The 11,443-nt window shown below is 33.4% G+C and overlaps 2 protein-coding genes across 8 annotated transcripts in view; one reads left to right on the top strand and one right to left on the bottom strand.

Annotated features, from left to right (window-relative positions):
- NEXN (nexilin F-actin binding protein) overlaps positions 1 to 2,182 on the top strand; it is a 50,421-nt gene extending 48,239 nt beyond the window's left edge. For 5 of the 7 annotated variants that reach the window (XM_017531216.2, XM_017531206.2, XM_017531224.2 and 2 more), the window contains 3 exons: positions 54 to 239; positions 777 to 1,134; positions 1,215 to 2,182. In XM_017531216.2, coding sequence (XP_017386705.1) covers positions 54 to 239; positions 777 to 1,134; positions 1,215 to 1,228 — 558 coding nt within the window. In that variant the 3' untranslated portion in view covers positions 1,229 to 2,182. Of the gene's footprint in view, positions 1 to 53; positions 240 to 776; positions 1,146 to 1,214 lie in introns of those variants that run through there. The other 2 variants (XM_017531188.2, XM_017531211.2) reach the window with 1 other exon arrangement.
- A 348-nt stretch (positions 2,183 to 2,530) lies between these two features.
- The window catches only part of FUBP1 (far upstream element binding protein 1), a 38,048-nt gene continuing 29,135 nt past the window's right edge, over positions 2,531 to 11,443 (bottom strand). Inside the window, exons 16-18 of the mRNA XM_037739249.1 lie at positions 7,645 to 7,790; positions 5,007 to 5,053; positions 2,531 to 4,109 (exon numbers count right to left, since the gene is read on the bottom strand). Coding sequence (XP_037595177.1) covers positions 4,079 to 4,109; positions 5,007 to 5,053; positions 7,645 to 7,790 — 224 coding nt within the window. The 3' untranslated portion in view covers positions 2,531 to 4,078. The remainder of the gene's footprint in view (positions 4,110 to 5,006; positions 5,054 to 7,644; positions 7,791 to 11,443) is intronic.

The following is an 11,443-nucleotide window of genomic DNA, read 5'->3' as shown; positions in this document are numbered from 1 at the left end:
TTCGTTTTTAGAAGGCAAGCTATTTTTGTTAGTCTTGGCGCATTTTCTTGCAGGAAGAAGATGTTGATGTTAGGCCTGCAATAAAAAGCGAGGCTCCATTTACTCACAAAGTGAATATGAAAGCAAGATTTGAACAAATGGCTAAGGCAAGAGAAGAAGAAGAACAAAGAAGAATTGAAGAACAAAAGTTACTACGTATGCAGTTTGAACAAAGGGAAATTGATGCAGCACTACAAAAGGTACCAGGCTTACATATCCTTTATTTTCCAAAGATGCCCTCTTAAAACCCATAATTAGGTGGGTTAAAAAATGTTTTAATAGCTTTCTTTCAAGTCACTATAATCTATTTTTTGAGATGGAGTTTCACTCTTGTTGCCCAGGCTGGAGTGCAATGGTGCACTCTCAGCTCACCACAACCTCTGCCTCCTGGGTTCAAGCGATTCTCCTGCCTCAGCCTCCCGAGTAGCTGGGATTACAGGCACGAAACACCACAACCGATTAATTTTGTACTTTTTAGTAGAGACAGGGTTTCTCCATGTTGGTCAGTCTGATGTTGAACTCCTGACCTTGGGTGATCTGCCCACCTCCGTCTCCCAAAGTGCTGGGATTATAGGCGTGAGCCACTGCGCTGGGCCTGGAATATATTAAGTACACTTTGTAGTAGGCATACTTGTATGTTCTTTACTTAAAAAAAATTTTACTTCAAAATTCTGTTACTAAATCGCTGTAAATACTGTATTATAAATGCCAACCTGAATACATTTATTTTAACATAGAAAAGAGAAGAGGAGGAGGAGGAAGAAAATGGCATCATGAATGGCTCCACTACTGAAGATGAAGAGCAAACCAGAACAGGAGCTCCATGGTTCAAGAAACCTCTTAAAAACACATCAGTTGTAGACAGTGAGCCAGTCAGATTTACAGTTAAAGTAACAGGAGAACCGAAACCAGAAATTACATGGTGGTTTGAAGGAGAAATATTGCAGGATGGAGAAGACTATCAATATATTGAAAGGGGAGAAACTTACTGCCTTTACTTACCAGAAACTTTCCCAGAAGATGGAGGAGAGTATATGTGTAAAGCAGTCAACAATAAAGGCTCTGCAGCTAGTACCTGTATTCTTACCATTGAAAGTAAGAATTAATTACTTTTTATCTTTTATTCTATTAATTTTTTTTTCCTTAAAATCACTTTTCTTCTTCTTTTTTTTTAGCTGATGACTACTAGCTCCCCTCCCCTCTTCCTGGAACTTTCTCTTTCACTCCAGCTTTCTTATTACATCCATCTTTTCTGTGGCGGGGCCAAAAAAGGAAACCAGGAGTGCCATTATGTTGACTTCTTACTCCTTTACATAAGTCTTCAAAACACAGCTCATCTAAAGAATGCCGCCTTCTTTTCCACACGAACATCAGATTTATCACCTATTATGCAGTAACAGTCGATAAAATGTACTTAATTGTGGGGTGGGAAATTACTCAATTATTCTATCAGAACCTATTTATAAAGGCTGTGTATTTCCCATAGATGTTTACAACAACTATGTTAAAAAAAAAAAAAAAAAAACCTATGTAAAATATATTATTTTGCATGAATGTCATGAGCCCTTTACACCTAAAATTAGGTTGAAATAGCTAATTAATTTGGAACCTATCAATTTGAGTGGGCTTTTTTTTTTAGTAGTATATCATTTTGGTTGTTGTAGTTTCAAAGTCTTTCTGAGGCAGATATACTGGGATTGGAATGGTGGGGAGGAGTGATACTCCTTTCACAGGAAAGTTGGAGCAGAGAGAAAAATAATAATTAAAGGACTTTTAAGAAACACTTGCCTATACAGTGTTGAGTGTTGAGGATATTACACGTTATTTTTCAAACATATGTAATATATAAAGCAAATTTATGCTGTGATCTTGCCTGAACAGATTATATTTTAATGAAAAAACTTTGTATTAATAGTTCATACAAGAGAAAACACTTTCAGCATAGTCCAGCATTTCAAGATCTAAGTGTGTTAGATTTAAGGAAAAAGTGGCACAATCTTCAATTTAAAATTCTAGTCTTTAAAACAAGTTTGTAAATAATTAGCTATTATGTTCTATTAAGTTGTTTTATATTTTAATTTTCTGGAATACAATTTTATTTTACAATGTGAACTCAAATAAAGTAACTTCTGTATTTAAAAAAGTCTTATTTCTGTATTTTAAGACTTGTGCAACCAGATGTTACCCCTTTATCATTAAAACTTTTTTTTTTTTTTTTTTTTTTTTTTTTTAAGACAGTTTCTTGCTCTGTCACCAGAGCTGGAGTGCAGTGGTACAATCTCAGCTCACTGCAATCTCCGCCTCCCGAGTAGCTGCAACTACAGGCGTGCACCACCACGTCCAGCTAATTTTCAGTATTTTTAGTAGAGACAGGGGTTTCACCATGCATTAAAACTTTTAAAAATCGTCTTTTCTCACAGTAAACATTAAAAAAACCCCAGTCAACTAGAAAATTTTACCAATATATGTACAAAAAACACAAAGCACTCCCTTATAATATTCATCAATGTACATTTATTTATTGAGGAAACCATAATACAAAATTACAGCAATGTGACCTTTTACATACAATGTCATAAAAGCAAACTCTAAACCACAGTTTGTAAAGTATTCAATTTACCTCAAGTCCAAGCTGCATCTCCCTAAGACACTGTTCCCATCACAGTAGCCATTTTAAGCCAATCTTCTTTTTACACACGGGTAGTTTCTGTAGAGAACATTTTTCTCAGGACGAAAATGCATCGAGCATGCATAAGAAAAAATATATATATATGTGCAAATACATTTAAGAGTTTTTTTCTATAGGGGTATCACTGAAGAAAATAAAACCCTGGGATTCATTTGCTTATTAAAAGCACCAATTAAAAAAATCCCTCAAAAGTTTATATTGTGGCAAGAAAAATGAAGTCACTAACTCAACAAAAAATAAGGTTATTTTCAGAGCCAAAATTATCTTTAATTAGGTATTGTTAAAATGCATTTTAAAATGAGGCAGAATTTGCAGAAAATAAAAACAAGACATCCTCACTGACTAGTAACCTCTACATCATTATTCTACACAACAGATAACTTTCTAAGTAGAGCTGATTTTACTGGCAGAGTAATCAAACAAATAAAATGCTATCACTTCTGAATTACTCCCCTTTCCCTCTCTGAAGGTACTCTGCTATTCCTACCCAACCCCACCCTTATGAATTAACTAACAAGATAATTTGTTTAAAGATATATTTTACAATGTTTAGAAACAACTAGTATCAAATTACTAGTTTTAGTATTAAAAGCATTTTTGATATAAAAAAATAAAACTATACTTTTCATTTCTAAAAGAAACATCAAACCATAGAATTCTAAGTATCACCACACTAAGCTGTCTTAAAAAAATTAAAAACATTGTCAAATTTTGTTTAAGTGTTAAATAAGTCAGTTCAATTTCAGTCTAAACTAAACATTGTTTCTAACACTAATATCCAATGCATTCAAATCAACTGGCTCACCTTTTCTGCTTTCCATTTATTTCAAACTTAAGATCAGCGTCTTTTACAATAATGCTTATAGTATCAGTGAAGGCTTATGGTAATGAATAAAAGAATTCTTATGAGACAGAAACAATGCCCCAATATCTATTATCATTCATCTATCTGTATTTTTTATATAAAAATGCAATCTACGACTAACCAAACTCAACAGGCTCCTAAGTTTCAATGAGCCCCTTTAATTATCAATCTTATATACCTATCATTGACTATTAAAACATACATACACATAAATGTGTAGTAACTATGTAACTTAAGAAATTTAACAGTTCATGGAACATTTAAGATCAAGTGAATAGCACTTTAAAATGAAAAGTGATCAAAAGCAGGTACATTACACCCTATACCATATGTATGGGAATACATTTCATATTTCTCAATTATGATTTGCCAATTTTACCTTCTACATTGAGCCCTTCTATGGTCCATGCTCATCGGCTCACCAATGGCATACACTCAAAGGATTCCTCTTTATGGGTAACTATCTCAGGACCTGATTTTATGAGCTATGATTTGGTGCTTGCAGCATCTTCAGCACTGTGTGTGAAAATGAAGGCAGTATTTTTGAATATTTTTCTTTGTTGCAGAGATAAGCAGGAGTTTTAAAAGGATCAGCACATTTTAGAAATAGAATAAACAAAACTGATAAGATGCTGCTTTCATACATTCATCTTAACTCAAAATATGTACCAGTTAAAATCATCTATAAAAACACACAAACATTTTAAACTGGCAAAAAAATTAAATTAACGCAGCGTCAGTTATTAAAATATTATTAAATCAGAAAAATACTGGTTGCTACAGATTATGAAAGGTTATTTGCTATACAGTTAACATTTCACTGATGCACATGCCTTTTATCAAAACATACTGCCTTATAACTTTTTCCTTTTTCAGCATATAACTTTTGTCTAAGAAAAAAAACCATAATAAAATTCTAACCCATAATATCCTTACTGAATTATTATAGTTTAAGAAAAAAAAAATTAAGAAATTATAGCTTTGGAGGGCAAAGAAATTTCCTGTCAATCATATAACAGATTGTGAAGGCTGTTGAAGTTTCTAAACAAGTGATTTTCTAAATCTTGAAAACTGTGTAATTGTCCTTTCTTAATCTTAACACTTCTATATTTGGGAAAAAAATACAAAAAGATTTGGATGTAGTTCAATTACTGCAGCAATCTACTCATCATTTTCTTGTTTTAATTAAAAAAAAAAAAAAAAAAAAAGTAAAATAAAAAACATTACCCAGAAATGTAAACAGTTGCTTTAACAACTTACAGACTTTCCACTAAGATGGTAGCATAAAATAACAAAATACATTTTGGGGAAGCAGTAGCAGATTGCCTTTGAATACACAACCACAAAAACCTCACAGGGACAACATTAATGTACTGAAATATTTATTTATATATGTCCTTAGGTTGTGCTTACCTGGTGCTTTTTGCAGCAGAACCTAAGGTGGAAGGTCTGGGAAGGCACTGTGAAGTATAAATAATTGCACTGTTTGCAATTAATAAAGATTTTAAACCTTAAATGAATAAAAGTCAACAGCCTCCAATTTGTGAGTTATGATACTGAATTCAACTGAACTACTTCTTCAGTTCAATTAATAAATGCACCACTTTCCTAAAAGGTCATCTATAAAACAGTATCATGCAAAATACTGCAATTGTTCACATCAATACCCTACTCTTAAAGATAATAGATAGCTAACTCCTTAACTATTAAACTTCAAACCAGAACTAAATATCCCAATCTAAATAAGGGTAAGGGAAATCACTCTAGGTCATATAAAACAATCAAAAACATTTCAAATATCTACAATGAACGGTACACTGTACTGCTATTTCCATTCTGTAGGTAATCTCAACATTTATGTCCTTGTATTTCTTCCTTTAAAGTATATTTGAAACAACAAATGGTGCTCCCCACCAATGACAAAATACATACTTATGAAATGTGTTAAAATTGCTACATTGCTCATTATTTGCAAACTGAAATCTGTCTGATACATTTCAAGATTTTCATATTAAATATAGAAGATATGCATATTTTACACTGAAAAACAATATTGTAGGAGCACCAGTGAATAATACTATTCAACTTTGTTAAGTATCAGTTTTCTTTAGCTATAGCTAAAGCACATTAAAAAAAAAAATACTTACCCATTAAGCTCACTTTAAAAAAAAATACAGAACTATGTATTATTCTATGTTAAATTAAGAAGCAGTTATGGTTTTCCAAGATATCAGCACTGTATTCCAACATAATATTCACACAAAGTATGGCATTTGCATTATGTGGAACATTGACAAAAAGATACTGTTGCAGTTCATCAATTTGTCATTCTGATGTACTTACAGTGCAATGCTCCTTGAAGGAACACAATCAAGGATGATACACAGCACAGTCCTCCTCACCCCTACAGAGCTAGTTCTATACTGGCTGGATCAAACCTGCACTTCAACAGACAATGGCAAGACAGACTGTATTTGCATGTAGTCTAATATATTAATATGCAAAGAGCCAACAAATATGCAAAGAGTAAAACAATGGATTTCAACAAAATATCAGAACTTCAGCATGAGTGTTAAAGGAGTAATAAAATGATTTCAAGTACATAAAAAAATTAAGTTGATTCAATGATTGGACTTGTGCATTTACAAAACAAAGCTTATCTATACTGCATAAAGAAAAAAAAAAGCTTGAACGTTTCCATACCCCATTTATGTTTCAATGGCAGATGCACTGTAGCTATACTTTTTGCACACTATTCACTTTTCTAGCCTAAATTTAGAAAGAAACACACTAATATTATATACATTGAAAGAGTTGCTTTACATGGAAAAAAAAACTGTTCTTATTAGACTACTCATATTCACTATCTGTAAACTGTTTAAAATTAGTTATGCCGAAACAGTCTTGGAAATCAAGTATTACCAAATTAAGAACAGAAAGGTTAACTGTTATAGCAGCAGTACAGGTCTGAAACAGTGGTCATGTATAAAAGGAAATTTCACTGTTAATGCAATGGAAGTATGCCAAAAGATCATTGTACACACATGCAGTTTTTAATCAAACAGAAGGAAAAAAAATGAAGATATCAGGATTACTTGTGCTGAAAGAGCCAAATACAATAAATGGAAAGATCTTCCAATCTACCACTATACTGCAAGGGGGGAAAAACATGCCAGTGTTTAAAAACTCAATATTTCATGGGGAAAGCTTATATATTTGTGTATATGTATCTTAATTTATCATTGCTAAGAAATTATGAATCCTTTAAATACCCACATATCCAACTTACCGACACAGGAGGTTTCATATCATTTATTGTAAAGCACAAAACAGGCATTTTAAAAGTGAAAGTATACATTGAAAAAGTACATTTATATCACAAAGCATCAACCACATAATAATTGCAAATACATTTGCTGGAATGTGTACATCTACACTAAATACTAAAAACAAACCAATTTTCATTTCTACACAGAAATATTAACCTCCTATCAGTAGTGATAGATATTTTGTACATTTTCAAAAAAAAAAAAAAAAAAAAAAAAACACTATTTTAAACCAAAAACAAAATTAAGATCTTCATCAAGTCGTCTGCATCCATATATTTAACAAAGGTTTTTTTCCCCCACACAATGAAGCAAATACTGTATTGTCCACTTCTTATTATTGGCCCTGTGCAGAAGAGATACATAAGAAATACACAAAAAGTTAAAGAAAATCCTTGAAATGGAGCTAATTCAGGAGTGAATCCTTTAAGAAAGAAAAACTGGTTAATATAAATGGTGGTGGCTTCTTGAATGATTTGCAAATCCCTGGGGGAAGAAAATTTATTTTTAAAATCAAAGGCATTGTAGTAATATTCAGCACTCAGATGCCGGAAAGCATTATTTTAAAAAACCCAAATAATACACCATAGTACTTCAATTCATTTAGAGAGTTACACTTTGCCAGATAAAAATTTAAAAGGCAAACATATTCCCAACAGACAAACAGTAAACATGCAAAAAACATGACTGAAGTAGGAATCAACAAATTAGCAATTGTATTATACCTGAGGTGCTGGAGGATGCTGTGGCATTCCCTGGGGACTTGTCTGGGCATAGTAGGCTGCTTGTTGTCTATAATACTCAGCCCAAGCTGCACTATAATCTGGCTGACCGCCTGGAGGAGCCCCAGTTGGAGCAGGAACTGCTTGACCTTCGAAAAAAAAAAGAACTTTGTTGCTGTAACCACAATTAAAAGCCCAAAATAATCTCATTTCTAATAAAAACAATACCTTGCTTCTTGTAATATTCCTCCCAAGCCTTTGAATAATCTTGTGTCTGCCCTTGCTGACCTAAAAAAAACCCCCTAAATTTTAATACAAAATTGCATCCACTGTAAGTACAGGTTATAAGACAAAACCACAGAGAGTCAGAATTGCTCCTGTTTTATTTAAAATATTCATTAGTAGTGTCAGGAAACTACTCTGCCAAAAAAACAAAAAACAAAAAACCTCTTTCTTTTTGCCTTATAATTAATCATAACTTTTAGTTAGTTCTACAGCATCATTATTAGTAAAAAACAAAATCAACCCCAAATCCACACTGCTTTAGCTAAGGAAGGTAAAAAATTTAGACATAATCTTGATTCAATTCTAGAATTACAAAAAGAACATTTTTGGGAAAAAAAAAAAAGCCCATTTATTATGGCAATGATTTAAAGACTTTATTATTTTAAGACCTAGCCAAGACTTTTTCCTGATTAGTAACCTATAAAGTTACCTATATATATAAAATCTATATAGGTAACTTTATAGAAAACCTATATAACCTATATAAAATCTATATATATACACACAAAAACTAGTAATAAGGTGTTTAAAGTATTAATACTGTATTCCAATTACAACACAAAGTTATTAAAAGTAACCTGACATGGAATAAAGAACAAGATCAATGAAACTTAACTCAGCTTTCATGATCAGGTCTTTTTCCAAGTAGATTGACTTTGCTGAATTAAGAGAATAAATATAACAATGAAATGCAATGGATGAATCTTAAATATAGTCTTTAAATAAACTATGGAATTTATTTTGAGAAAGGGTCTCACCCTGCTGCCTAGGCTGAAGTGCAGCAGTGCAATCACGGCTCACTGCGGCCTCGACCTCCCAGGGCTCAGGTGATCCTCCCACCTCAGCCTCTAGAGTAGTTGGAACTATAGGCCCACCACACCTAGCTGACATTTTTCTACTGTTTTTTGTAGAGATGGGGCTTTGCCATGTTGTCCAGGCTGGTCTTGAACTCCTGGGCTCAAGTGATCCACCTGCCTTGGCTTCCCAAAGTCCTGGATTATAGGCGTGAACCACCATGCCCAGCCACTGAGTGTAATTAGAGCAAACTGTCTTGTCTGCAACTTACTTTGAAATGGTGCATACACAAAAAACATACATATAAAGCACATACGTCAAACTTTTAAAAAATGATGAAGCTGAGTGGTGCCTTATTTCCCCAATTTCTGAAGGTATATAATTTTCTTAATAAAAAATCAAGAAGAGAGAATGTGTTTTCCTACTCAGTTTCTTTACTTGAGCACTATTTTATTTAGTTTGTAATTCACTTGGCTTTGTGAAATAATTACCATAGACAAAAATACTGGACCACCAACATACAGGAAGCCGTTTTTATGTTTGTAGGATGTTGCCAATAAGACCAATTTCATAGTTTCAGAAAGTAGTCTATCACCATTGTAAAACAGGTCACAGAATCAAAGCAACTGAGTGAATAAGAATTTAAGACTTTAAAAATGATTCTTTAAAAATGCATGAAAAAACACTCTTCTTGGGTAACAGAGAACTCTCATATACTATTAAAAATTCTCATATTTTCCTGTTTTCTATAAATAACTCTTAATTCAAGCAAATCTGAAACAGGTTTAAGTATTTTAAAAAATGCCAAATATCCCAGTGAAACAACAGAAATAAAACCACGTCTTCTCTTACAAGCTGCACACTTGAAACCAAACCTGATCAAGGTAGCAACTGTAAGAGTTACTCATTTTAAAGGCAAATTAACAATTTAAGATGGCAGAAACAGGCATATGCATCAAGAAAATTCATCAATGTTCCCTTAAAAAACTATAGCCCCTGCAAACTCCTATATCCCTGTGGCAAGTTAATAGTAAATACTTTAGACTTTAGAAAGAAATACTTTAGACTTTAGGAGAAAAACCAAATACTTGGTAGATAAGTTGTCAATATTTCAAACTCCAATCTTAAAAGATGTTCAAAAAAAGCTCATTTCACTCTTTCAATATAAAGGGCAAATGTGATTTATTTTGCTCAGCTGAAGTAGAGAAAGAACTCTTTCCCTGTCCCTTCAAGCATGTACTTCCTTTCCTTGCTCCCCTTATTCCTCTCTTTAGTTACTAGATTTTTTTTGTTTTTGTTTTTGTTTTGAGACAGGGTCTTGCTCTGTCACCCAGGCTGGAACATAGTGTAGTGATGCGATCATGCCTAAGTTACTGTTTGATGCCAGATAGTTCAATCTATACTTCAGATGAACATTATCTAATATTTATTAGTTTAAAATAATGTATATAATTTAACCTTAGAGTTCTTTCATCCAAAAGAAAAGACTTGCTCTAGAGTTAGCTTGTAAAATTCTATTAGAGCCCAAGAGCCAGTCTTGCTTGAATAGAATTTCACACTCAGTTGTCTTCCTATACACCTGCACCTTTCCCACAAATCCTCACTCTCCCCTCTTAAGGTACCAGATTCTTAAGGGTTCAGAGTCTACCACAACAGTCCTTATCATAAGGGGCTTCCTTAAGTCAAACTTTTCCCAAATGTCTTTACTTCTCCTCGAAACAAGAATTACTCCTTGCTACTTTGAAACCCTGTTTGTTCTCTTAAGGGTCTCTTATAAAAATTCCCTCTATTCCAGCGTCAAAACCACTTATCTCTAGATTGCTGCCTTTCCTTATATCTCCCTTTTTAAACTCTGAAATCTTCTACTTGGGAGGCTGAGGCAAGAAAATTGTCTGAACCTGCAAGGCAGACATTGCAGCAAGCTGAGATCGTGCCACTGCACTCCAGCCTGGGTGATGGAGTGACTCCGTGTGGAAAACAAAAATTTCTTGGTTTGGTGTTATCCTGGGGAATTTAGAATTGTTTTAAAAAATAAAACTAATTTTGGAAAATTTAACCCACATCCAGTTTCAATAGTTTTTTTAAAATTTTTTAGTAAATAAGCAAATGACACATAAAAGTCTATAAATGGAGTTTTCTGTTTTTAACAAGGAAAACTGAAATTAGGCTCCAAAAGCTGTGATAGCCTGCCAAGTGTAACGAAGAGGGCACTAGGATGAGGAATGAGGAAATCTAAAGTCCTAGAAAATCCTTCCTCTGCCACTGGAAAAGTCAATAACAGAGTTGGCTTTGAAATAAAGATGTGTATCTCCCTATTTTATTATTCCCTTTTTCCTTCCATTTAAGAAATGTGCAGACTGAACCAAGTTTTAAGCTTTATGGTTTCTTATTTGTGGTAAGAAGATCCTGATGATAGGTAACATACCTAGAAGAAATTAAAGCAGTTGAGCAGCTGATCATTTACAAGAAGAGCTTTTATAGAAAAAGACAAATTGACCCCGTAGCTAGCATAATGACAAATGCTCATCAAGAACCTGACTAAATTACCTAGCATTATCTTCTTTATAAGATATACATATAAGGCCAGGCGCAGTGGCTCACATCTGTAATCCAAGCACTTTGGGAAGCTGAGGTGGGAGTTCAAGCACTTCGGCTCACCTGAGGTCAGGAGTTCAAGACCATCCTGGCCAACATGGTGAAACCCCATCTCTACTAAAAGTAC

The sequence above is a fragment of the Cebus imitator genome, unplaced genomic scaffold (genome assembly GCF_001604975.1).
Source record: "Cebus imitator isolate Cc_AM_T3 unplaced genomic scaffold, Cebus_imitator-1.0 Scaffold3, whole genome shotgun sequence".
Classification (NCBI taxonomy): Eukaryota; Metazoa; Chordata; class Mammalia; order Primates; family Cebidae; genus Cebus; species Cebus imitator.
This window is presented reverse-complemented; position numbering and strand designations above follow the sequence as displayed.